Source organism: Meriones unguiculatus, chromosome 2, assembly GCF_030254825.1.
Source record: "Meriones unguiculatus strain TT.TT164.6M chromosome 2, Bangor_MerUng_6.1, whole genome shotgun sequence".
NCBI lineage: Eukaryota > Metazoa > Chordata > Mammalia > Rodentia > Muridae > Meriones > Meriones unguiculatus.
The window spans coordinates 12,498,211-12,525,378 of NC_083350.1; the positions used below are offsets into that span (position 1 = coordinate 12,498,211).

The following is a 27,168-nucleotide window of genomic DNA, read 5'->3' on the forward strand; positions in this document are numbered from 1 at the left end:
GAAAAACCTCAGAACAGGGATTTCTCTGGCCCAGTAGACTGTAAAGAGGATTGTGATCGGGTCATGGCTCCTCAAGACCACCCCCATCATTGTCCCAGAGAGGCTAGGTGATACATTGTCAGATGTAAGTGTCGGGAAGAGTTTGGAATAAACCCCGTATTATCTTTTGGGGTCCTGGGCTAGGCCCACAGTACCCCTTCAACCCCAGAGCACAGGACATTTGGGGAAAGAACAAGAGAGAGGAACAGAATCTCTGAGCTGACCCTAGCTCAGCTGTAGAGCATGCTTGGAGGCTGAGGTGGGATGACAGGTCATGGGGTCCCCCAGGAGGACCAGCCTTGCCATGAGGGTTCCTACATGGCGTGTAAAGCCTTGTCTGAAGTTCTGCATGGAAGAGGTCCCGGACGATGGCTCCGTCGTCCTCATTCTTTGCCAGCCAACGGCCGCAGGGAAAAGTCATGCACTTTCCAAGAGATGGGGCATCCACCTCCACCCAGTCTACAAACCAGCCTGGGGCCTTGCCTGTAGATGGAGAGAGAGAGAAAGGCAGAGCCCGTTAAGAGTGTGTGCAGATGCAGCTTCCTGGGGTGAGCTCAGAGACTCCCGGGACGCTCCCCTTCTTGACATTGGCAACCAGAGCTCTACCAGGTCTGTAGCACCGTCTTGCTGACAGCATTGTCAAGATGACATGTATTAATACACATGGCTGAAACTGCATCTCACTCCAGGCTGGACCAGTGAAAGCAGGGACAGTGGAAGAGCAGAGGCAGAAGACCAACCTGTCGTTGTTGGTCTAGGAGAAGCACCAAGAGGCAGTAACAGGAGGGTAGGCAAGTTTGGGCAAGGGAAGCATGGATGCTGTCCAGGGTAGGCAAAGCTCTAGGCAGGAGCTCAGGGATGAAAAGAAAGCTTGTGTCCACGGAGACGTTCTCCTCTCATCATATGTTGGAGATGAGGCCCACAGCTCCCTGATTCTGCTTGTGATGGATGAAAGGTGAGGCAGCAGGTGCTAAGCTTAGGGAAGAAAGTGAAGACCAGGTAGAGACCCTAATCCTACAGTCTGCCAGCCCCTGCTTTGAGGAAGGGGTTTCTTCTCACCCTAAGAAGCAGAGTTTTGGGGAACAGCACAGAGTCCCACTTTCCTGTGGAAAAATGGACACCTTTGCCTGGCTGCTTTGCAAGTGGCTTCCATGAAGATAAGGCCGGCTTGTTGGTCCTGCACTGGGGTATCTAGGCTAGCAATTGTGTATGAGCAAGGGACTTGAAAGTCAAGCACATTCTCAGAATTCCTGAGTCAGAGACACCCTGGTGGACTTGGGGGTCATGCTCCAATGCCCCCTCCCACTTAGGGTGACACCAGTGCACCGCCAGGCCAGAGAGCCATTGTGCTATTTCAGGGGCTTTCTAACACAGTTGCACATTACAAGCTCCGGGGTTGGGATCTGGAAAAGGGCTCCTCAAAGCACCCGTGTTCAGGTTCCCAGGCAGAGCAACCAGCCCCAAATCTGCCGCAGCCAAGGCTCCGCCGGGTGAGTGGGGCCCGGAAGCTGTGCCATCCTGGAAGACTGCCGTGCACACTGACTTGCCCCTGGCTCCCGAGTTCTACCACAGGACAGAAAGAGGGGAAACCAGACCTGTGTTGTCATGGCCGATCCTAACTTTCCACAGCTCTCCCAGCTCCAGCGTCTCCACAGTGAAGATTTCAATGCTGTCCCTCTCAAATTTGTCACTGTTGGTCTTGGAGGACTTCAGGAGGGTCATTCCTGCCAACCAGAGAACCCCAACATGACTGGCTGCCTCTAAGGCCCCCCCAACTTGGCCTCACCCACCATCCTAATGATGCCCAACCTTCTGAGTTTCCATCAGACCATCAAAGGTGCCACTCCACCCACAGTGTGTGTGTGTGTGTGTGTGTGCATGTGTGTGTACATGTGTGTGACGTGTACATATGTGTGTGTGGCATGTATGGTGTGTGTACATGTGTGTGGTGTGTATGGTGTATGTATGTGGTGACTGTGTGTATGTATGTATGTGTGTGGAGGATGCATGTATGTGTACGGTGTGTGTATGTGTGTAGTATGTATGGTATGTGTATATGTGTGTATGTGCTTGTGTGGTGTGTGTCTATGTATGTGCAGTATGTGTGTGTGTGTGCAGTGTATGTAGTCTTTCCTTATTGATCTTCCCTTCATGTATGCTCGCAGTCCTCTTTCTGCATCTGCAGCAAAGCCCCCTCCACACTCATCCAGGAAACGGCAGCAGGGCTTACAGCCAGTGTGGGCTCTTCTTCCACAACCTTACAGTTCTCTGCATGGGGCAGGCCCGCTGACAAAGTCGCCTTCCCCACACCCACGGACCACCAGCGATCCCTATGGGGACGTGACGTGCAAGAATTCCCTGGAGACTCACCTGGACCTACAAAGAGAGACAGCTTCAAGTGCCACACATGAAATTTGGGGCTGTGGTGTCCACATCAGTCTTCACCACGCCCTCCTGCCCGCTTGGTACAATGCGGCCTCGAAGCCCATCACCCCAGGTCTAGTCCCTCCTGCAGAAAGCCTCTGACACTCAACCTTAGGGCAGACTGACATAACTGCTCAGGCAGACAGATAGACAGACAGATAGACAGACAGACACCCTGTTCTGGTGCCTGGTTTTGCCTCCTACCATCCATTGGTCCTGGGAAAACGGCTTGGTGTCTATGACTTGCTTCCTCAAACACTGGAAAGAGATGATCCAGTGCTTTCCCTGCAGAGCTACTGTGAGGCCTGAAGAAGTCTACGATGACGAGTGCTCAACATGATGACAGCGGAAAGCTCCAGGTGGTCCCTCAGACATGACCCAGGCTCACTGATTATCAGCCGTGACCTAATTTGTTCATTAAACACCATTTGTTCTATTCGACCTACTAAGCAGTAGTGACAATTGATGTTTTTGAGTACCCCTTTGACCCCCAAATTTTAAGTGTTCAGTGTAATGAAACTCACAGTTCCATAAGACATGTAAAGCTTTATCGCTGTTTTACAAATGGGGAAAACTAAGGCACAGAGTAGCTAAGCCACTTGCCCCTGGTCACACAGCCAGTGCTGGAATGGAAATTTGAATAAACCAATCAGGCTCCAGCTTTGAATTAGCGCATCACTGCACTAGAATGGAATCGCCTCACGGTCAGGGGCCAGGTAGGTTCATTCCTCGAGTGTTGGCCCAGGGCTTCAAGCTAATGCAAGAAGACTGCATGAAGAATTGTTTCCTCTGTAGACGCAGGCAGAACACCTGGGAGAGTTGATCAGAAGGTGACAATGCTAAATTGAAGGTGCCACCTGCCCTGAGCTTCTGTATAGCTTCTGGAGTAACTGGAATTCCCTGAAGACCTTATCATGGGGATCCCTGGAACTCCCAGGGCTGATTTTTATAGAACTCGAAAGAGTCCTTTCTTCCATTTGATTCTTGGGGTACAGTTAGGGCAAGCACAGCAGGAGCAGGCTGGCTCCAGGCAGAAGAGGTTTTGTAGGAACAGAGAAGCTGCCTTTGTCTCCTTGGGCCCAGTACTGTGTTCTGCTGTGAGATAGGTATGCAAGAGAGTTTCCAGAAAGAGAGAGACCTTCTGACAAGTCTGCCAGGGTGCCCAGAAAAGCCCTGTGTTTCTTTCTTACCGTTGTCATCTTGTGTGCCAAAGAGTGTGATGAAGACGTTGGCATCTGTGCCCGCGTTCTTCTTGTCCCCGGTCTTTACGGTCACTGAGAATGTGGTTGCTTTATCTGCAGGAAGAAGAGGACAGAGACGTGAACTTAGATCACCTGGGGGTACCAAGAAGTGGAAGGGGAGGCCATGATCTGTCCACTGCGCCTCCATCACTCCAGTTCCTCCCCTGTATCCATCCTGTAGCAGTGAGCTGTGGTAAGCAACAAACGTGTCTGTTCACCTGGTCAGTTCTGGAAATTGCGTTCCTTGTAGTGCCTTTAACTCTAAAAACTCCCCAGTGGCACAGAAATGCCCCTGCTCTGGTTCCTACAGGAAGTCCTCGTGCTTCGTGGTCAAAGAGACATGAGGTGAGTGGGAGTCAGAAGCCTGGCGCTCTGCTCTGACCTCTCTAGGCTGGGCGGGGCTTCAGGGATAGGCCCCATGGGCCTTTTGCTAGATGGTGCTAATACTTTTTTTCTTCAGAAATATGCCTCAGGAGCCTAAAGATGTACCTAGAGGACAAAAGATAAGTCAGAGCTAGCTCAACCACTCTTTTCCTGAAAAGCAGTTCACAGCTGTGGACCTCGTTATTCTAAGCCCTATGCTAGGTATATGGGAACACTGCTCCCCAACCTCTACGTTCTCTCCATGGAGGGAGGAGAAGGCAGGACAGCTACAGGGTCAAGGAGGAGGTGCCCAGAGTCTATAAGCAGGGAAGAGCCTAGAGGAAGGGAAGGGATAGGAAGATGGAAGTGGGGAGGAGGAGAAGAAAGGGGAGGAAAGAGAGAAGAGATATTGGGGGAGATTATCTCTAAGATACCTTTTTGTTCCAGAGCCAGGTTGTCAAGGGGGTTACTGTCACCACGTCCCCCACCCTCTTCATCTTCGCTGGGTAGCACGTAAGACTCATCCACTGGCAACAGCTCCCTGGACAGCTGGCCGTCATCCTCCTCAACCGCTAGCCAGCGCTGGCATGGGAAGTAGTACCTGAAGGTGCAAGGTGAGGAAGATTGGGGTGTCTCTTTGGAAAGATCTCATATGGGAGTTGAAACAGGCTGAGGACGAGGGCCCTCCCCAGGGCTAAGACCCCCAAGCCTGCCCTCCACAGAATTGCACCCCCATTCTGCCCAGCCTAGAGATTACCCATATGTCTGCCTGGGATAAGTGATAAGCCCAGGGCACTCTCAGTCCATGATACATTAGGTAGAAAAATATACAGAGAGGGATTTATGAGACCCTTGTCACATCCTTCTTGGGCAATCTGAGTCCAGTGACTCTGGCACAAGGGAAGTGTTCCATGACCATGTACGGATGTACGGAGTCCAAGGACTTTGGTGGCATGGACCAAGTGTGCTTATGGGGGATACAAAGTGTATCTAAGGAGCAGAACGTGACATCCCAGCCTTCAAAGGAGAGGATGTCCATGAAGATTCCTCCATGGAAAAGCAGTACCTAGCACAGTGGCTGGGCCTGGAGAGGAAGGTAGACCAGGAGAGGGTTAGACAGCTTACTAAGGACTCACTTCTGAAGTTCAACTCTCAGGCCCCTATCTCCTGAGGACTCTTCAGCTAATTCTTGTGTGACCTTGAGCATCTTCCTTCCTAGGATTGTCAGATTTAGCCAATGGAGGGCCACGACTCCCAGTCACACTTGAATTTGGCACAAACAATGGGTCATGTTTTTGTGTGTATCCCGCGTGAGATCTGGAACATACTTGTTCCACAGCTAAGGGCATGCTCTCTGTAGGAAACTGCTAACTCAACAGCTGGGACTCTGGTTTCTTTCCTTGCTTCTCTTTCTTTCTCCTCCGCCATGTTCAGGTGATCGTGGAGGTTGTAGGCTAGCATCTAAGCTTTGGAACTGCTCAGAGGGTCTGAGGATGCAGCTGGTGTACAGGCTGGGGGCCATTGCTCTCTGTCTGCAGCTCTTCTTCTTGCCCTGATGTGAAAAGACCATTTATGAACTAGTCCACTTCTGGGCTGGACAGTATCCTGGCAAGTGTCCATGTCCTCAGCACCTCCAAATGCAAATCAGAGGGTGTGACTTCAGCCCCACACTCAGAGAGCCAAGGAAGGCCATGTTATACTGGAAGACTAGGAGGGTGAGAGTCACTGCTCCGGGGTAGCCCTGACAGCAGTGCTTCTGTGATGAACACGCACTGCTCTACTTCTTAGCCTTTAAATGCATGAGTCGACAGGCTAAACTTTAACCCAATCAAACGGCTCAAGAATAACTGGCTGCAATTATGTAAGGGGGTTGGGGTAGAGAGCTGGATTGTGGCAGAGACAATGAGAGCCGGCAAAGGCAAGGACAGAGGCAGAGACAGAGACTCTTAGAAAGAAAGAGCCTAGGAGGTGAGAGCATGGGGGCAGAAGCCAGGAAGGAAGGCTCGGCCCTCCCGCTGGCGCCTGCTGAGCACAGGCAGCACACAGGACCCAGAGGCTTTGTGGAGCTCCATTGTCCCTGAGACACCTGCAGCAAGATTCTGAAGGCCGCCACAGGCTCACAGCTGCTGCACCAGTAGGCAGAGCTCCAGCAGGCGGAAGCAGATGGGAGCTGGAGCCAAGCCAGGATTGGGGGGTCAGCCCTCTTCCCCCAGGGCCGGTGATCACACGTGGAAATCCTGGGGGACTGGGCCTAGTGACCCTTCCATCCTCGCATAGGAGTAAGTCCTGCTCAAACAGGTCTCTGGAGGCAGAAGATGCAGCAGGCAGAAAGTTGTAAGGAATAAAGGACAGGGGCAAGCAGGCATCCCAGCCAGAGGCAAACTGCACAGCTCAGACCAGGGTGGGGCAGAGAGGAGCCCCAGGCCTGAGCAGCAGGCGCTTCACATTGAATCAAAGCTTGGGAGCAGTTTAACACACACACACACACACACACACACACACACACACACACACACACCTTACTTGAAAGTACAAAAAAAAAAAAAGACTAAGATTACGCAGTCGAGCATCGTGTGTAAATAGCTAGCAGGGCCTGATGGTACTAAACCTGTAGTCTCGCTACCAGAGAAGTTGAGGTAGGAGGATCAGAAGTTCAAGGCCAGCCTAGGTAACTTGGCGAGACGCTACTTCAAATCAAAAGCAAAAAGGCTAAGGATACAGCTTGATGTACAGTGAATGTACCCAACTAACTAACTAAATATAGATGTTATTCCCCACTTTTTAAAATATAAGTAGCAGATGGTGGTGCTGATGGTGATAGCCCCAGTCTAGAGCTCAGGAACTCTGAACTTGGGTCTTGTGCAGCCACGCTTTCCTCTAGGTACTGGGGAAGTCACAATAGGAGCAGCAGAGAGGACGTTGTTTCTTCCCTGTGCCACTGTGGAGAAATGATAACAAGTAAATAAGCCAGATAAAAAGCCATCCAGAGAAAGGAGCAGGGAGGGGATTCCAGGGGTCCGTGAGGCAGTGACAGCTAGGCAAAGACCTGCCTAAACACGGGGGAATGGAGCTCTGGGGAGGGAATGCAAGAATAGGGGACCGCCAATGTTAAGGCTCCAAGAAGATCCATTTTTTGTTTGGCTCAAAGAATAACAAGAACTGAGAAAAATAGAGGTGGGGACAGGGCAGGTGGGACTAGAATCAAGAGCTAGGAGAGGAGAGGGAGACTAGCTAAGCCACTTAGGGCATGCTTGTGTTCATCCTGTAGGTGATAGGAGTCTCTTAGGTTTTAGAGCAGAGGCCTGAAGGATTCTGGGTCAGGAGGCTGTGACCAGAAGGGTGAAGTGGTCAGATGTCACCACGGACTTAGACTCATGCTCTTCTGAGCCAAGAGCCACAACATTCTGCCACCAGACTGGGGGAAGGTGTGAGACAGAGAGGGACGGAGGAGAACTGGCCGCAAGGAGGTTGCTACTGTGGTCCCAGGCAAGTAAGGAATGATGTAAATGTTCTCAACCTCCCTGACCACTGGGCGTTTCCCCTGCCCTGTAGAGGCTGGGAGAGCAGAGGGCAGGCCCTGAGACCTCTGTAGGAGAGCTGCTGTTGTCATTCTGTCTTTTGCATTTTCTTGAATCTCTCTCTTTTTTTTTTTCTACCAGATGAAGCTGTGCTCAGCGTCGGCGTGAAGGCTGTTGAAGCCAGCTCGTTACTGAAGAGAGCTTCTTATTAACGAAGCACAAACCAGTTACACATGCACAGAAAAGGATGGGGCAGGATGGAAAGATGAGAAAGGAAGGAAATAAAGGGCAAAGGAAAGACCAGTGAGAGGACTTTCTTCCCAAGAGCAAGAAGGACTTCTTCCCAAGAAGCACACTCTGCCTGGACATAGACTTAATCAGAACGAGTAGCCGTTCAGAGTAGAAAATTGTTGCAGATTATTGAGATGCACAAATGAACAGTTGGACAAGAGAGGAAATGTACCCGGAGGGGGTTGGCACTTTAATTTCTAAATATACAATTCCCCACATATTCTTTTAATGGCAGAACAATCAAACTCTCAAGAGGAGCTTTTGTTCCCCCCAAATCATTTAATGTCTTGATTTGAAAAAGGTAAGAATAGCTAATATCTTTAAAGGATAATGAAAGAGGACAAGTGCTGACAGATATTCAAATAGATTACAAAGCTACAATAATTTTTAAATTGTTGGGCTGGACCAAAACTGTCAAATCAACAGAAGAGAGTAACTAACCCTGGATGAGCATGAGGGGAGCAGGGCAGTGTCTTTTTCCAGCCTGTTTCGGCAGCACTCTGTCCTTTTCCCAGCTGAAAAGCCTGGGATTTGGCAGGGACATCTTGGGAAGTCAGCAGAGCAGTGTCACTGAGCTTGTTGGAAGAGGAGATGACAGCCATAAAGAGGTAACTTAGCATGACTTTGGCAGAGGATCTACCCAGGTCAGGACCCCTTGCTCCCAAGTCACAGGGTGCTTTTGGCAACCAGACACAGAGCTACCTGTGAGGTGAGCTTCCGGTCTCCTTGGGAACGACCACAAAGGGTGGAACTAGGGTGAGTCCTGCTACCTCATGTCCTGTATGGCGCTTAGCACAAGAAAAGGACATGCTCCAACACACAGCAGGATTCAGGCCAAGAAACTTATTCAACAAATATTTATTTACTAAGTGCTCACTAAATTTCACACACTGTCAGACCCTCAGCAGTCCTGATAACCATTCGAGAGTTCGCATGCTTTTCTCTATGCCACTGAACTCCACATGGAGGAACCTTCTTTCAGCTCAATTACCCTGGATCCCCTCATCCAGGAGGCAGTGTGACCTAGCGGTAGGAAACACACCGGGGCTCACAGCATTGGTCTGGATGTCGTGTCCTGTGCTGGCACCAGCTGGTTCTGGGCCAAGGGCTCCTTCATCTGTGGGGAGGACCAAACACCCTCTTCTCAAGCTAGGTTAGAGGGTGGCTATGAGTCTCCAACAGGTACCAGTCCAACCCAACACCTGCTCACATATATCAAGCCCACCATAGGTTTGCATCTCTAAGTGGTTGGGAAGAAAAAGTTGAAAGAATAATAGTATGTTGGGGTATGAAATTCAAATTTCAGCATCCACAAATGAAGTTTGGTTGGCACACAGGCCCATTCCCCATTTCAGTGCCATTTAAGGCTGGTGTTTTTGCTTTGAACCAGGATCTCACTATGTAGCTTAGGCTGGCCTGGAACTCACAGAAGTCTGTCTGCCTCTGCCTCCCAAGTGCTGGAATTAAAGTGGGCCTTAGCATTGGCCTGCTCTTTAACTAACTCCCCCTGAGGGGGAAGCAGCATTACCAGGCCACAGAAGAAGACAATGCAGCCACTCCTGATGAGATCTAATTGATTAGGACCAGAAAGAAGGAAAAGAAGACCTCCCTTATCAGTGGACTTGGGGAGGAGCATGCATGCAGATGGTGGAGGAAGGGAGGGATTGGGATGAAAGGAGGGAGGGAACCACAGGGGGGATACAAAGTAAATAAAGTATAATTAATAAAGATTTTTTTTAAAGTGTGCCTTAGCACATTCAGCTAAGGCTGCGACTGTAGAGTGCCTTCTACAGAGACCAAATGCTGTTCAGACCTGGAAATGTTTCCCACGTGGCCCTTTTAGAAGATTTGGCTGATCTCTGGCCCCCAGAACATAAACACCAGGTACTCTAAGTCGATCTCTCCATGGAGAGTTATGGGTGAAATGAGATGCTGAAGTGGGTGTTCCAGAAGAATGCTATCCGAAAGGACAGGAACTTCTGGGAGGGAGAGAAGAGGAGCGATGTTCCCCAGATTCCTTTATGGTCAAACTCATCCTGGCCTCAGCCAACCCACCCACCCTCAGACATCACCGTCGAACACCTGGTCCCCTCTCCAGGAATAGTTGAGCACCAAGCAAGATCCCCTCTTTCTCTGCTTGAGTCCCACTCACGTGATCTCATTATTCATGTCGGTGATGTCTACCCTGTCCAGGAACCAGCCTGGTCTGCTGCCTGTGTTATCATGGCGAATCCGAATCTTGGTCAGAGCCCCCAGGTCAATGGCATAGATGGTAAAGTTGTCTGTCTAGGAAGAGAGAAGCTATGACTCAGAAGAGCAGTGCATGTCCTCCCTTCCCTTGTCTTCAGCTCTAGTCTCTCAAGCACCCGAAGGAAGACCATAAACCCCAAAGCAACCAGAGCTAGGGTGTGGAGGTAACACTTCTGGTTTTTTGAGCTCTGCATGTAGCTTAGGTTGGTCTTGAACTTGTCGCCGTCCTGCCTCTGCCTTCCAAGTGCTGATATTACTGGTGTACACGACTATGCACAGTTCTTACGCTGCTGCTTTATAACCTGAGCCCATGAGGGCATCTTCTCACTATCATTGTACCAAGAAGCTAGAGAAAGGAGAAAGACAGTGACCTTGAGAGAGGCAGAGAAGACAAAGGAGCATGATTTTACATTTGTTGTTTGTTTTCAAGACTGGGTTTCTTTTGTGTATCCTTGGCTGTCCCTGGAACTAGCTTTGGAGACCAGACTGGCCTTGAACTCAGAGAGATCCACCTGTCACTGCCCCCTGAGTGCTGGGATTAAAGGTGTGTGCCACTACTGCCCGCTGGATGATGATTTGTGATGAATGTGAGGAGTATATAGGTGTGGGGAGGGCTATTCTCAGAGTACACATGTATACAATCTCCTTCCGTCCTAAGTGTGCCGAACACCTGCCATGAGCCAGTCCTGAGCAGATCCAAAGAGACAGACAGAAGTGATCTGGATGTGCCTGTCCCTTAGGTGGAAGATGAATGGAGTGAGAGCCATGCACAAGTCTGTGGGTCGCCATATGCATCAGAGGGAGACGATAAGACAGATCCAGTGAGCGAATGGGGGCTTCTGGACAAAACTTTAAAAAACTATTTTGAAAAATTTTAAACCTTCAGAAAACCCACAGAAATAGATATAACCATGACCTGCCTTCTCCCTGTGCTATTAGTGGAATTATTTCACTTCATCTCTCTCTTACATTCTTTCTTTGTCTGTTTTTTTTTTCTGGATCAGTTTAAAATAGGTGGTAGATACTAGGATCCTTTACCCCTAAATAGTTCAAGGTGAATCCCTAATAACAAGGACATTCTCACTTAACAACTTTCAATGGTCTAATTTGTGTTAACTTCAACACAATACAGTCACGGGCTCTTAGAAACAGACAATGTTCTGAGAAACACGTTGCTAGGTGAGTGTTGTCACCATGCAAACACCAGGCTTTGTGTTTATACCAGCTGAGATGGCGCAGTGTCGCGGGGTGACACACTACTAGGGGACCACAGCGCACACTCTATTCTTCGCCAGCTGAAACGTTGTGTGACATGTGGCAGTGCTGACAATCAACGCATAGTCAGTATTAACGCAGACTGCACCGACTCTACCAGCCTGTTCTCTACAGTGACGTCCCAATCCAGGAGTGCAACGGCTATCAGTGTCCAAGGTAGGCACTGGACACAGAAACAAAACCCAGTACTGAGTCATGGGAGGGATGCTGAAAGAAACATGGGGTCGAAAGGGCTGCAAATAGCTCACAGTGTGAGCTTGAGCGTTTTAGTGGATTTGACAGGTCCGTTCTTGTGTTGACAAGAGGGGCAAGAGAGGAGGGCGGGACAGGCGATTTTGTGAAATCTTGAAGGGCAAGAAAGCGCTTTCTTTTTCATCTTTCCTTTACGGTTGGAGGAGTGAGGTGCATACATTCCACTCACGGTTTCCCTTCCTCAGAAGCTGCAGGCCACACAGCCACACCATACTTATCAGTCCAGATTAAGTCACTGCTGTCCACCAAGCCTGTCCACCAAGTGTCATCTCTTTGCTTTGTGAGACAGAGTCTCACTACATAACTCACGGCTGGCCTCAAACTCAGGGGCTGGAGAAACGGCTCAGCAGTTAAGAACATTCCTCCATCTTCTCTAGGACTAAACTTTGATTCCCAGCCCTCACATGGTCATTTACAGCTGTCCACGCCTGCAGGGCAAAGGAATCTTAAGCCCTTTTCTGGCCTTTGTGGGAACTGCCTGCGTGTGGTACACACACATACACATGAGCAAAACACCCATACACAAAAATATAAATAAATATATATTTTAAAGCCTCTCAGCTCACTCCGTCAGAATACCTGCTACAGGCTGTAGTCTCTGGCTGACCCTGGGGACCAAGTAGCTTATGATATTCCCTCGCAGGAGTCTGCCTATCATTTTCTCATAACTCTACCAAATACTGGTGCTTACAGAAGGGTAGCTACAGCCAGCCAGACCTCTCTGGAGCAAACGTAACACCCTGTTAGACACACAGCAGACAAGATGCTGGCTAAGGTTGCTACAGGCAGGAGCTCTCACTCTACCTGGCCCTGCTCAAACTTGTTGGACTTGTCTGATTTCTTCAGGGGCCGCTCCCCTGTGTCCCCGTATTCCTCACCGTAGATGGTCAGGTAGACGTTGGCATCGGTGCCAGCCTTGGGCACGTTCCCTGTGATCACCTGGACCTCGTACGTATTGGCTGGAGAGAAAGAAAGATGCAGCAGCTGAAAATATAAGAGCCACAAGACAGCCACAGCCCATGCCCTGGGATCCAGGTAGGCCCTGGAAGGAGGAAGGTGCCACAGCTATGTCCATACCAGCTCCCCCTCTTCCCACCTAAAACTTGCCTTGAAACCAAGAGCCACTGGGCCCCAGCAACCCTCCTACCTTAACCCCAAATTTGGCTATCTCAAGGAGTGTGAGGGCTCCTCCCAAAGCCAATGTTCCCCTTGAGAAGCACAGGTCAAGGGCTGTGCTTAGCTCCAACAGAGGGGGTCAAAGGTCACTGTACAGGTGCAGGTCAGGAGAGCTATGTATGAACCACACTGGAGTCCTGCCTACTCAGTCTCTACCTGGGGATACTGAATCATCCTGCCCCCTCCCTGGCTCCTGTAGGGGAAATATGGCACTTTTTTAATTTAATTTAATTTTTTTAAGGCTTACGCTCAGGACCAGGCCGACCGGCTGGGACCAATTCCACGACAAGTTCATTGTCCTCCTTGCCCCGCGCCAGCCAGCGGTTGACTTCGAACTTGTACTGCTCAATCACCTCCTGCATCCCTGGCCCATACTCCTCTTCTTCCTCCTCCTCCTCTGTCTCCTCCTCTTCTTCCTCCTCAGACGAGGACTCTTCCGAAGAGGACTCTTCTTCCTCCTCACCCTCATCCTCCTCGTCGCTGCCTTTCTTCTTTTTCTTCTTCTTCCTCTGCAGCTTGGCCTTCAGCCTCTCCTTCCTCAGCAGCTGCCTCAGCTTGTCCTTCTCCTTCTTCTTCCGGGCCTCTTCCTCCGGTGTCAGGTTCACCTCCTGCACCACCAGGTGCCGCAGCCACACCATGTCCACAAACCAGCTGGGCCCAAAGCCCTCGCCTGTGTGTCCCAGTCGGATCTTGTAGATCTCACCCACGTCCGCCGCTTCCAGCTGTGCAAAGTGCAGGGCAGTAGCTTACGAGGCCCCTGCCAGCCCTGCCCTCCCCCGTGAAGCCAGTGCTGAGCTGCAGTGTAGAGCGCCAGGGCCCCACTCACAAGTATGGAAGATCCCCCTCTCCCACTGTGCCTGGCTCTTCCTCAGGCTTACAGAAAAACAGTTCTTTCTAATTCCCATGGTCTCCCTGTTTCTGTCATTTCTTTCACCCTCACTCTTGCTTCTGTATCTGCTCATATGGCAGAGGCAGGCAGATGTGCTCACATTTACATGTAAATGTGCTCATATTTACATCTGGGGTTACATCACTTTTACATCTGGGGTTCTGTGAGTTTGAGGCCAGCCTGGTCTACAGAGGGAACAGCCAAGGCTACATAGGGAAACAAACAAATGAATGAATAAGCAACAACCCCCCCAAACAAACAAACAAACAAAAAACCCAGACAATATTTTCTTGGTTTTTCTTTACAAATGTGTCCATGATTTGGGCAATAAACAAAGAAATGGGTTTCTTTCTTGTAACAAACTTTCCCATTTCCTCAGAGTTCTCCATTTTTACCAGTCATGCAGCCTTTGGTTTACCAGACCCTTGAGCTCAAAAGGGGCTGGCCCAGGATTTAGCTGGCTCTGGTCCTATCCTGCCATCTTGGGGCTCTAGAGCTGTGCGGTGGTTTGAATATGAAGTGGTCCCCATAGGCTCCCGTGTCTGAATACTCAATCTTCAGCTGGTGGCTCTGTCTTGGAGATTGTGAAACCTTTAAGAGGCAAGGCCCCGCTGAAGGAACTGAGTCACTGGACGTGGACCTCAACTTCTGATATCCTGACCACATTCCCTGCTGCTCTCTACTCTGTGACTGTACATGCAGTGTGACCTCACTCCTCCATCATTCCTTTCTTGCCATGATAAACCCTATCATCTTAAACCATAAACTGAAATAACCCCTTTGTCCTTACTTGACTTTTCCAAGTATTTTGTCACAGTCATGAAAAATAAACCAATACAAGCTATGAGCTCCCTGTAAGGACCAAGAGCATCCTTTTGGGTCTCTTCCCACAGCCCAGTGCATGGTGGCTCAGCCTCACTGTGTCACACATTCTTAGGAGGAGGGGAGGGACTGAGATTCAGATTTTGGGGGCACCTAACCTGAGGTCCTTTCTGTCTGGCTCTCCCGAGTACCTTGATACTGAGGCCATCTTCATGTTTGACTCTTTTCAAGGTCAAGTCCCACCAGTTTTTCCATCTGAGTGCCAAGCATCAGAGACCCAAGGCTGTCCTTAGCTACTCAGTGTCTACCCTTTCATTCCAGACTTAGATGAGAACAAAGCTCTCCCAACTCTGTATTCAGGAAACCACAGTGGAGCTAACGGAAATCATCAAGCAAGATGGTGCCTAGGGCCTCGGTAAAGCAGATTTCCCTCTCCTTGTTGCTTTAGGGATGGGAACTGAGCGCTGTTCAATTTCGTATCTATGACTGCTCACAGTTTCCCAGGTACGCATCTGACACTGACTCTTTGTATTGCAATGGGAACTGTGATGCAAGCCTGGTTAAATACAAAGCTGGATTATACTGATGAAGAAGCTGAAGAGGTCTGGAAAGGTCAGGTAGATGCGCTTGGGCCTGTCAGTAGTGTATGAGGACGTAAAACCCAGTGGGGATCCTATAGCTGTAATATTCCAGACATTTGTGATCATGTCTAACCCAACTTAGATAGGGTCTTTAATGGGCACTGGAGAAGGCTCTCCACCGCAGACCAAGGTGTTTGTGGTACAAAAGCACACACAGAACACCCAGCATGAGCATGTTTCCTTCACACATGTAGATGCGCACACACGTACTTGTACACACACGTACATACACACATGCTTTCGTGTCTAGCATAAAATACTCAGTGGCCCCTGCATCCTCCTCTCTTACTAACAGTGTGCTCACATTTACATCTGGGCTTACGTCAAGTTTACATCTGGGGTTTTGTTGGTTTGTTTTGTTTTGTTTTTAACTCTAGCCAAAGACTCGCAATGTGAAGAGAGGAAGCCCAAGGACATTAAAAACTCATTGGCAAACTCTGATACCTCTCAGGGGCCTGCCTGAGAAATATGCACATGTCACCAGCCTGGGAGAAGTTAAGAGTCAGAGCCATAGACAAGGAGCAAGCGGAGGAACCCAGCCCTGATGCCATCGTTCGTGAAAGAAGAACCAGTCACACAAGACTCGACAGTACGTTGGTTAACTGATTGAACTTCCAAGAGAAATCTACCTCAGAAAACACACCCTACTTCCAAAGATCGATTTGACTGGCTTGGGGTGTGGGGTGAAATAGTACTTTCCCTTAAAGATGGCCAGGTAACTCAAGCATGAGGCCAAGAAGGACAGGAAGGACTCTTAGTCATTTCAGACCCCAAACTCAGGTCCAAGATACAAGCTACCATTCAAGGTGGAGCATGGACGAACATCCATGTTTTCTCCTTTCCAGTTCAAAATCTACAGTTCGCTCATTGCTTCCAGAGTTCCCCAGAACCCAAGGGAATTTTAGTTCCACCTGTCCCCCAGGTAGCATCCCCCATTCGGCTAGAGGAAGGCAGTCTTTTCTCCAATGGGCATTAGCTGAGGAAATAAGATTACCTGGCGTACCACCTTAGTGAATGCTAGTCCTCGCCCCCCCCCCCATTGCTTCACTCTCACCTACCTGGAATATGTCCTTGGATGCCCGATCAAACACTTTGGAGCGGCTGGAGAGGAAGAGCACTTCGGTCTTGCCTTCTTCCCCATAGATCTGCACGTAGACCCGAGAAGTGGTACCTGCACCACCCACATCCCCTGTCCAAACCTCAATCTCGTAGTGGACCACTGGTGGGAGAAATGGGCTGGTCAGTTAAAACAACGGTAGCAGCAAACATTCCTCTACCCCCCCCCCCCCCCCGCAAAAGCACTTGCCAAGCCCAGCCCCACCTGGTCCTTCACAGGCACCATCCTACCTAACCAGCCCAACACGATGAGCCAACATTTTGCAGATGGATGAAGCCCTTAGGCTTAGAGGAATTGAGTAGGTTGTGGAAATGGCAAGCCTAGGCAATCAGAATGTTATGTCTGGTCCTCCATCACAACGCATGTGTCCTTGGAGACCAGGAATGAAGGGGACTCGCACACCAGCTGGCACTCTCTATTGTCTGCCTGCCTGCTAGCATCTGAATGTTTGTCCCATCCAAGACTTGTATTGGAAGCTAGTTGCTATTAAAAGACGTAGAGGCTTTAAGAAGTGATCGTGCCGTGGGGGCTCAACCCTTCTGGATGAGACTGAGTGTGTCCCCTTCTTTCTCTGTCCCTATCTGCCATGTTAGAATTAATCAAGAAGGTCCTCACCAGATGCCAGCGCATCAGCACTGAACTTCTCAGGGTACAGGACTGTAAGCCAGGTAGTTTGTGTTCATTTCACACTATATAGTCTATAATACTAAAACACTACTATAGTATTGTATTGATACTATATTTTAGCAACAAAAATTAAATTAAATTATAAAGCTAGATAGATCCTAGATAGATACCACAGGTCAGGAGGAAACAAAAGCTACTTCATTTTATAAAGGACAAGAGGTGGGAATGACAGTGCTCATTGAAATCTATGCAGCTATCAGACTATATCAACACATGCGCAGAAAAAGCTGTGCATATCTTGAAATGCTATTGATCACGGTGTTAGAGGGTGATGGAAGCATGTTATTGGCAGGTAGCAGTAGAGGGCCTTGCAAATAGAGTTGATGTGTCTCCCTCAAGGACTATGGCACCATGCCGTCTATCAATGTGACTACTCTTGAGAATTGTTAGAAGACAGTGTCAGAATTTCTTTTCAGGTAAAAGAAATCCTCTCTCTCTTTCTCTCTCTCTCTCTCTCTCTGTGTGTGTGTGGGGGGGGGCGGCAAGTGTGTGTAGTATGTGTGTGTATGTATGTATGCATGTGTCTGTGCGAGTGTGTATGGTGTGTGAATGTTCACGTAGGCATGAGTGAGTGTTTATGTCTATGTGGATGAGTGTGTGTGTTTAAGTGTGTGTATGGTGTGGGAGTGTTGTGCATGGAGTGCCACCCTCTATTATTCCTCACTTCAATTTTTTTTGAGGCTGGGTCTTTCTCTGAGCCTTTAGCTTATTCATGTTAGCTAGCTGACTGCCAGTGAGCTCCGGGGATCCACCTACCTCCTCTCTCCCTGCCCGCTCAGCCCCGGGATGGCACACATGCATGGCCACACCTAACTGTTTAGTAAGTGCTGGGGCTCCTAACTCAGGGGCCTCATTTGTCCAGCAGGCACTCCGCTTGAGGTCTGGCTGAGGGAGAGCTGGCTCAGCTTTGCATTGCTTCTCAAGAGAATTCCTGGGAAGAAGGCTGTGGGAAGAAAGCTGCAGGCAGCTGCTCTCAGGAGAGGGACACAGTGGCCATGGAAGGATGACCTAGCCACTGTCGTCTCCAGCCTCCAGACACCCTCGGGACACTGGAAGACCGACACAGGACCACCCTGGCCTTCAGCTCTTATGCAAAATCTGTTCACAAAGCCACTAACCCCACTACTACCCTCTCACTCTGCTCCGTTCTCCTTAGAGAGTGAGCTCACAAGGACAAGGCCGTGGCCTGTGCTGGGTGACAGCTGCCTTCACAGAGCCCAGGGAAGGACTGGCTGGAGAAACCTCCTTAGACATTTACTGAATGAAAAGTCTGACCTCCTCAGCAAGGTTTCCTTAGGAAAGATGAAGACTATGCCCCAAATTTTCCACAGGGCTGAGACTATTCATTTCCTAATTTTGTTTTTTCTATTTCTCCAGGACAAAAGTTCCATCCTTTGGGTCCTCATTTTTCCCATCTGTGAAATGAGCCCTTGCTGCCTCCCAGAAACCACGGCACTAGAGACGACTGAAAGCCCTCACCTCCCCCTCCTCTCCCCTTCCCACCACAGGGCTCCTCTTCCTCTGACCCTTCCTTCCTCCAACTCCATCACTCCCCCTCTCCCAGGGGAACAATGCTCAGTGCTGAGGCCCCACCGGCTCCTTCCTTACATTTCTGGATCTCCACCACCTCGCTGGGGTAGAGCTCCACCTCCAGGCGCCCATCGGCCTGGTTCTTATCCAGCCAGCGGTTGGCAGGGAAGGTGTACTGCTTGCCTTGGCGAGGCACACGGATCTGGACGCTACCCAGGAACCAGCCTGCATGCATGCCTGTGCTGTCATGCCCAATCACCAGCCTGTTGATCTGCAAGGAAACTCCAGAAAGGGCGTGTGAGCAGCCGTGTGCAGAAGGATTCAAGCCTCCACCTCCCTGAGCCCTGGGCAAAAATCTCAGGGTCTCCGGATCCTTGGGAGAAGTCTCTGACCCAGCCTGTCCAGTGATCAGGAGCCTGGGGGACTGCCTACCCAGGTGGTCTTTTCCTGCCGAAAGGCTCCATCTCCTCCTCCCTAAACTAATCCACCTCCAAGGTCAGAGGCAGAACCGAGTAGGACTTTGAAATCTGTTAGGTACTTAAAAATGAGTGTGGACACAGAAGCAGTGAAGTGTGCTGCATGGCTGGCAACTGCTACTGCCTCACTTTGCTTCAATCTGAAGTGATACAGTATTGTACACATTTCTGCATTGTTTCTTTGTCCTTCCCATCCTATAGGGTGAGAATTTGCAGACAACCTCCCTGGACGTGGTGGTCCTATGTCTAATTCTCCTCTTACTCTTAGACCCAAGGAACATTTCTCTCTGTCCATTAACAGTCTGTAATCACTTGCTTTGCTCTTTGACACTGTACTATCTTTGCAGGGATGAGAGCTGTACTATCAACAAGGATGAGAGCTCAGATGGTCCCCAAAGCATCCTTATGTGTAGTTGGTTTCTCAGGGTTTGAACTGCTTTCATTTTTGTGGAAATGTTGTATACAGGGTAATTTTAACCTCAGAAGGGATTAGCAGATGGCCTCTGGGAACCCTTCCAGCCCTGAGTTTTTCTCTCTAATGATTTGGAGGGTGACACTAACCTTGTCTCGTACCCAAAGTCCACATTTAGAAAATTGTCCACTCAAGCGTTGGTTTTTGCTTTCCCGCACACTAAGTGCTTCTTGGCAGCTGTTAATGAAACATTGCCACAGCCATGGAGCACAGGGTGTGGAGCAAAAGACCCTGAAATTGCCAGCTAAGTTTATAATGCCTCAGAGTCCTCAAATGCCTACCCCGGCTCAGAGGACAGTGCCATTGTTTCTCTGTGCTGCTGGAACTGGCACAGTTCCGGGGAGAGTATAAGGAAGAGTAACGACAGGGTCTGCTATCTAACAAAACTGGGGGTTCCCTAAGGATGGGGACTGCCACTCAGTAGTTATGCATCACCTTGGACTCGAGGTGGAGTAATTGTTTAGCGATATATACTGAACCGGACTATAAGCACCTGGGTTTGTTAACATATTCAATACTAATCACAATCCCCATGGCACCTCCATAATTTGGAATGAAAAAACTGATGAAAAGGTTGGTTAACCTGCACATAGCAAGTCAGTAGAAATGCTAGGCTCCCAAGCTCTTGGCCACACTATTCAGTGAGGGGGTTTCACCAACCCAAGGACAAGTGTCCATGGTCTTCTGCTGTCAACCCCCTCCCCTAAGGTACCCAGAAATCCTTCAGCAAAGGGAGCAAAATATTTAGTTCCACAATTATTGATTTGGCTTAAAATGTAAATACATTTGAAGTTCATTAGCCTCAAGGGGTAATTGACTGTCACAAGATCTTTCCCAAGGGTGCAGACTGATGGCAAAAGGAGACTTCCAGAGTACCTGAAAGGCATGGGGGTGGGGGTGGTATACATGAGAGGAGGGGCAGGGATGATGAGTTTCTGAAGGGAACACCCCATCCCAGTGCTCATCAGCTGGCACTTGGAGATTGGCAGATGCAACACAAATCCTAGTGCAGACAATTTGGAGAGTGTCCTCAGGGCTCCAGTCTTTCATTTAAGCCTGATTCTCCAGGTGACGTTAAGAAAGAGTGTCGCATGGACCAGCTCTTGACCAGGTTACTACTTGACTGAGTGTCAACCTTGGTCTATAAAGACTTAAGCAAAACACTAGCAGAGTTTAAGTAGATCAAGGCCACATTTCTAGAACAACTGTCAGCCCCTCACCTGAAATATTCAGATTCCAGTCAAGCTGAGCTTTCAGCCCAGCTCCTGGCTCTGGGATCTAGAAAGGTGGGAACCTAGTTCTTATAGGTGCCAATTAACAAACTCAGGTGTGTTTCCCATTGCCCGCCCTTCCCCTTACCTCTTCTCACTACCGGAATGCTATTGAGTTCCTACTGACCATCCTCCTATCCCCCTCCCCTCTTTAAGTCCCTGTAAACCTCTGGGCAACTCAGCTGAATTCCATTCACTCTGGCTCTTTTTCTGTTACAGTAGTCTATCACTGATTAGTCTGCCTTTCCAGTTAGTGGCCAGCATGCTCACATCACCTACAGCAAGGCCACATGGAATCCTGAGAATCTCGGGCCTCGTTTCCCAAGGCGCATTTCTCAGGAGTTCCCATGAAGGATGCACTTCTGGACACAATCCAGAAGCACACTCACATCTGGAATTGAGAACTATCTTTATCCCTCCTTTCCCTCCCTGAATCCAGTGTCCGCTCCTTCAGCATCCATGCTCCATCTATACTCTCCTGGCAAAAACACTGGGGTAAAAACACATCAGTGCAGATGTGAATGCATATGGTCCAAGGTAGAAACATGGTGGGAAGATGTCACTCGATTCTAGGATGGACACTTACAGTTCCAATGTTCAGGGTCTCCAGGGTAAACTCATCTACTCGGCGACGTTCAAAGTAGTCTTTGAGGTTGTTGTCAGAGACAAGAAGGACTTGCTTGATGGTGTCAGATTTCTCTCCATAGAGCTTGATGTACACCTTAGAATCTGTGCTGGCCCCAGAGACATCCCCAGTCTTCACACTGATGTGATAGCGGAAGTCTGAACATGCCAAGGCAAAGAGAGAGGGGAAAGTTAGTGCAGGTTGTACAAGGAGTGGGGTGTTTGAAAGGGGGACAATCTTCAGCCGGAAAGATCAAGGTTAGGACAGAACCCTGGAGTCTGGACCCTGGATCCTGGAACTGAGAGCAGAGGCCTCCTATATCTCTGTGGAGCCCCCTTATCTATAAAACTAGTGCCTTGGCTCTTTCTGTTCTGTAAAAGGGGAATATGCTGAGAGAAACTTAGACAAGAACACCCACACAGAGACTCAAAGCATCTTCAGAAATCTCCTGATCCAGCTTCTGATGCGCAAGGAACTGGCACCAAAGGCAATAGGGCCTTCTAGCATGTATCACTTTGGGCACATATTCTATGGTATTACTTCAGGTGCTCTCATTTCAGCCTTGCAGGAAAAGAATGCAGAGCTCAGGTCAGGTGTTTGACATGAGGTGGTGACAGTGAGGTTATCCAGTAGTAAAACCTTGATACGTATTTAAAGCCACTCCCGCCCCTAATGGAATGTCCCATTGTAGCTCCCAGAAATCTGTGCAAGGGTGAAGAACACAAGAGGGGATGATAAGTTACGGGACAATACGAGCCAAACTCTAGTTGTCCAGGCAGGCCCCCATGGTGTGTTTCTTAAACAAAGAAGAAAGATTTCAAGGCCTATTACTCATTGCTTCTTTGGGGTATTTCCACTGGAGTAAAGGGTCTGGAGAAAGCAAGTTGTGATGCCATGCCTGGGGCTATCTGCAGCAGGCCTAGCCCTATCAGATCAGCAATACCAGGGAAAGATTAGGTGGGAACCTAATGCCCCTTTCCAGATAAACCTTTGCAAATTTGGGACTAGGATACCAGGAGGATGGGGGCTTCGTCTACATGGTGAGCTGAGAGCTTGTTGCAGAGGGAAGAACAGCAGTCTAAAGTAGAGATGCTCAGGAAACTGATCCCAGCTCCATTGGCAACCATAGGTCTGAGTGTTCTGGTCATGGCGTCCTCTTATTCTAAGCATGGGTGACCTCTCCTCTTGACCTCCTTCCCAGGTTTTAGGCTCTGTGATGCTGCGTCCAACACTGGATTTTCTAGTTTCAACCACGTCAAGGTAAATATAAGTATCTAGGTCTTCCAGACCTTGATTTCCCCATCTGACAAACAGACAACCTCAGCTCTGCCTCCCCTTGGACGTTATTGCAGGGCTCACATGAGCTACAGCCTAGAAACATGAAGTGCTGCATTGTTGGGAATCTGGGGGATGTTTCTTTTAAACGTTTTCTAAAGCTCATGTTCCAACCATGGCATCAGAACACACATCACTAGTAAAAAGACCTCCATGGCTCCAGGACAATGCTCAGCATTTAAAAGTCCCCATTCAAGAGCCCCTCCACAATGCATTTCTGCTCACAAAGCAATGACCCCTGCGTTTGTTGCCATCAGCTGGTGTTACTCTTTTTATCACTCTGTTGACCCATATGCAGTCAGGGCCTGACACCATGCTGCACCCGGACTGTGCATTCAAAACAGGCATACAAGAAGTCTTGTTTCTCCACCACCCTGTGCTGCATCCATGAATTAAAATGAAGATGTGTCTTCTTTGAAGGTCTAGGTCCTGTTTAGCTGAGGAAAGGCAGCCGTGGACACCCATTACCTGGCCATCAGGGCGACTCACTTTTGAGTGTGGCATTGCTGTCGCTAGGTAGCAACTCTCGAACCAGTTGTCCATCATCCTTCTCTTTGTCCAGCCACCTTGAGAGAGAGGGGGTTGAGGGGCGAGTTTTTTCAGTGGAACAGGCAGATGTGCCAATCATCACATCCCTCGTGCTGAGTCACCAGGGAGGCCCACAACTTTGAATTGGCACTTTCTCAGACAACCAGGAATAGTGCTTCCTCAAGATCCAGTTATACCACTCCTAGGCATATACCCAAAAGAGTCTCAAATACACAATAAGGACATTTGCTCAACCATGTTTGTAGCAGCCTTCTTTGTAATAGCCAGAAGCTGGAAACAGCCTTGTTGCCTCTCAGTGGAGGAATGGATGCACAAATTGTGGTATAACTACACAATGAAATATTACTCAGTAATAAAAAACAAGGAAATCATGAAATTTGCAGGTAAATGGTGGGATCTGGAAAAGATCATCCTGAGTGAGCTATCCCAGAAGCAGAAAGATGCACACGGTATATACTCACTCATATAGACATATAATATAGGATAAACCTACTAAAATTTGTACACCTAAAGAAACTAATCAAGAGGGAGGAATCTTGCTAAAATGCTCAATTCCTATCTAGAAAGGCAAAGAGGATGGATATCAGAAGAAGGAGAAAAGAGGGAACAAGTCAGGAGCCTGACACAGAGGATCTCTGAAAGGCTCTGCCCTGCAGACTATCAATGCAGATGCTGAGACTTATGGGCAACTTTTGGGCAGAGTGCAGGGAATCTTATGAAAGAAGTGGGAAACAATAAGATCTGGAGAGGACAGAAACTCCACAAGGAGAGCAACAGAACCAAAAAATCTGAGCACAGGGGTCTTTCTTGAGACTGATACTCCAACCAAGGACTATGCATGGAGATAACCTAAGAACCCTGCACAGATGTAGCCCATGGCAGTTCAGTATCCAAGTGGATTCCATTGTAATGGCAACAGGGACTGTCTCTGACATGAACTGATTGGCCTCTTTAATTACCTCCCCCTGAGGGGGAAGCAGCATTACCAGGCCACAGAAGAAGACACTGCAGCCACTCCTGATGAGACCTAGTTGACTAGGATCAGAAGGAAGGAAAAGAAGTCCTCCCCTATCAGTGGACTTGTGGAGGGGCATGCATGCAGAGGGTGAAGAAGGGAGGGATTGGGACAGGAGGAGGGAGGGAACCACAGGGGGGACACAAAGGGAATAAAGTGTAATTAATAAAGAATTAAAAAAAAGAATAGAGTGTAGCGCTCTCTCTCACTCTGTCACTCCTCTTACTCTTGCCTCCCTCTCCCTCTCCCTCTCCCTCTCCCTCTCCCCCCTCTCTCTCTTTCTTGAAGCACCCCATTCTCTTTTCTCTCTCTCTCTCTCCCCATCACGCCCTGTTCCCCCACTCCCTCCATACCCACCCAATAAACCTCTTGCATAGAAAAATAAAAGAATAGAGGGTAACAACCAACCTTGCTTGCTTTGCATTTCCCCTTAGCTTTTGCAACCTAAGCTTTGCACAGTTGTGAGCTTAAGTTGTCGACTCTTCGTGCTGCTGACCCGAGAGAAATACGTGTGTGTGTGTGTATGAATGCTGTGACAATTATTTACTGAAAACAGAAAACAGGCTGAAAGCTGCCTTATAAAGTGAATATCCACCATCAATGCTGGGAGCAGCATTTGGACATATGGCTTTATAGTGTTTGCTTGTTACCTGGGTCAGCTGGCGTCAATGACTTAGTTCCTTGTAAAACTCTGTATTCCCCATCCCTTACCCACGTGCTGCTTTCTGTGCTGTTCAATGAAAGAGAGAGCAAAGCCCTTTGCTAGGGACATGAAGACTCAAAGCCAGGGACAGACAAGTTCACAAGACAGTGTTCAGGCAGGAGTGGATTCAAACTCACAAAACAGACAGGGAAACATGATACCAGGAAGGAGAAGTAAAAATTTCAAATCAAGGATCTCTTTGGGTTAAATTATAGCAAGGGTGAGCTTTTTAATTTGTTTTCTTTAATTACACACCTGTACATTATTAGTGACTGAGTTTGCCATTGATACATTCAAACAGACACATAAGCCTACAAAGGAAGCCAAGGCATTTCTTCCTCCTCACCCCTTCTGGCATGAAGTTCGGGACTCCTGAAGAGCCAACGAGGCAACACTATGCTTTCTTCATCTCTTCTTATTTATCTCATATCCAAATCCCAAGAGCCCCACTCCCCTGGGACCTTGTTGTCAGCCTGTATTAGTTAACTTTAAAACGCTATTCACTTATATAGGGTTCGTGGCTAGGATTTAGAACACTGGAGAGATGAAACAGAGACTCCAAGACACAAAGATTCATGGTAGCATTAAGTGTTGCTCACACAGCCTATGGGAATTGCAGAGTTCTAGCTACAGTCCTTTCCTTAAATTGAACCATTGTGACTTTCCCTTCCTCTGTCTTGTCAAAGTCACTGATGGTGCCCTGAGTCACAGAGCCTGCAGGAGAGATGGCTGGGATGTTGCCTGACCATTGATGGAGGCAGACAGGTCCCCAACCACCAGAAAAATTCCATCTACTGTTCATTGTCCCCTCGGTTCACCTAGCTCTAATCCCTCCCGTTTGGTAAAAGGAAACCATGACACATCCTTCTGTTGCTACCCAAATACTGTTGAGGTATTAATAGACATAGTTTTAAAAAGCAATTTCCTTCCAGCTTCAATTGCTTCAACCTAGTTTTGCCGTGAGGTGTTGCCAAATGGATGTCAGCATGCTGGTAGCTTCATGATAGTCTTCTGGGAGCCTACACAAGCAACTCAGGTGAAGAATGAACAGTGTGTGGGCTCAGGACCAAAGTTAATCTGGAAGTGTGGTCCTCCCAGGTATAACACACGTGAATGAAAGACACTGGGGTTTCACAAAACACTGACATTTCTCCTTGTTCTAAAATGTCTCTATTGACAACCTCCGAAATCAGCAGGAGCGCTGGCTGAGCAAGGAATGCTTCCAAAAAAGTAGTGCAGAAAGTCCTCTCTTAGGTTGAGGGAAGGAAATGCAAACAAAGCCGGGTTGGCAGCATCCTAAGCATCAGTGACACAGGATTTGGGGACCACAGACTTCTTGCTACCATCCCTTAAATCGAACCATTGGGACTTTCCTTTCTGCCTTGCCAAGATCACCGACTGCCCCTTAGTCACAGAGCCTGCAGGAAAGATGACCTGAAATGATGTAACCAGGCCAGAGATGTGGTCTGGCTATTCAAACCAAAATCCAACTTGTATTCCTATTTCATTCTGTACCTAACTAATTCCCCAATAACCCACTTAATTTCAGGAAATGTCAGGGTTTTATTTTTATTTTTTCATGAGAAAAAACATCCTGTTGGCATTAGGTGTGCACTGAAGTGCCAGACTCAGGTCACACACCTCCTGCAGGGCCACCTCTTTATTACATCAATGACCACCTTGAGTCACTGTTTCTTTTACTGTTCCCCGTAAAAGGTCTGAGTCTTTCTCTAGCACAAGCTGGAAGAAAGAAAGGCAGAGGACTGATGTACCTGAGGCATGGGAACTCCACGTTGTCGCTCTCCGGCTGCCCTTCCTCTCTTACCAGCACCCTGTCCAGGTACCAGCCGCTGCTTGAGCCTTTGCCATCATGTCTGACCCTCACCCGCCTCACCTTCCTCAGAGTGACAGACTCAATGGTAAACTCGTCGGCCTTTGGGAAAGAAAAGACAGCAAGGTCATGTAGATGGTGATGCCCCTGAGACCCAGCACCAAGTGGGGTCACACTCCAGAAGTGAGAAGGCAGAGCTGAGAGAATAAACTATAGTTCTTCCACAGGTGCACACAAGCTACCACAGGGAACAGAAATATAAAATACATGCAACAATAACCTCATTGTCCCTCCCAAGATGGACCAAGCCTACCTGCCACCTTCTAATGAGAAGGGCTTTACCAACACAGCCTTCAAAAGCCCATCCTTGGATTGG

The 27,168-nt window shown here is 48.8% G+C and overlaps 1 protein-coding gene across 3 annotated transcripts in view; it reads right to left on the reverse strand.

Annotated features, from left to right (window-relative positions):
• Window positions 1-27,168, reverse strand: part of Loxhd1 (lipoxygenase homology PLAT domains 1) — a 150,696-nt gene that overhangs the window by 58,215 nt on the left and 65,313 nt on the right. For 2 of the 3 annotated variants that reach the window (XM_060376894.1, XM_060376893.1), the window contains exons 14-25: window positions 26,734-26,894; window positions 23,184-23,260; window positions 21,321-21,517; window positions 18,594-18,786; window positions 16,240-16,400; window positions 13,077-13,551; window positions 12,458-12,612; window positions 10,029-10,162; window positions 4,502-4,668; window positions 3,654-3,758; window positions 1,635-1,763; window positions 358-522 (exon numbers count right to left, since the gene is read on the reverse strand). In XM_060376894.1, the coding sequence (XP_060232877.1) occupies window positions 358-522; window positions 1,635-1,763; window positions 3,654-3,758; window positions 4,502-4,668; window positions 10,029-10,162; window positions 12,458-12,612; window positions 13,077-13,551; window positions 16,240-16,400; window positions 18,594-18,786; window positions 21,321-21,517; window positions 23,184-23,260; window positions 26,734-26,894 (2,119 nt within the window). The remainder of the gene's footprint in view (window positions 1-357; window positions 523-1,634; window positions 1,764-3,653; window positions 3,759-4,501; window positions 4,669-10,028; window positions 10,163-12,457; window positions 12,613-13,076; window positions 13,552-16,239; window positions 16,401-18,593; window positions 18,787-21,320; window positions 21,518-23,183; window positions 23,261-26,733; window positions 26,895-27,168) is intronic. The other variant, XM_060376895.1, reaches the window with a different exon arrangement.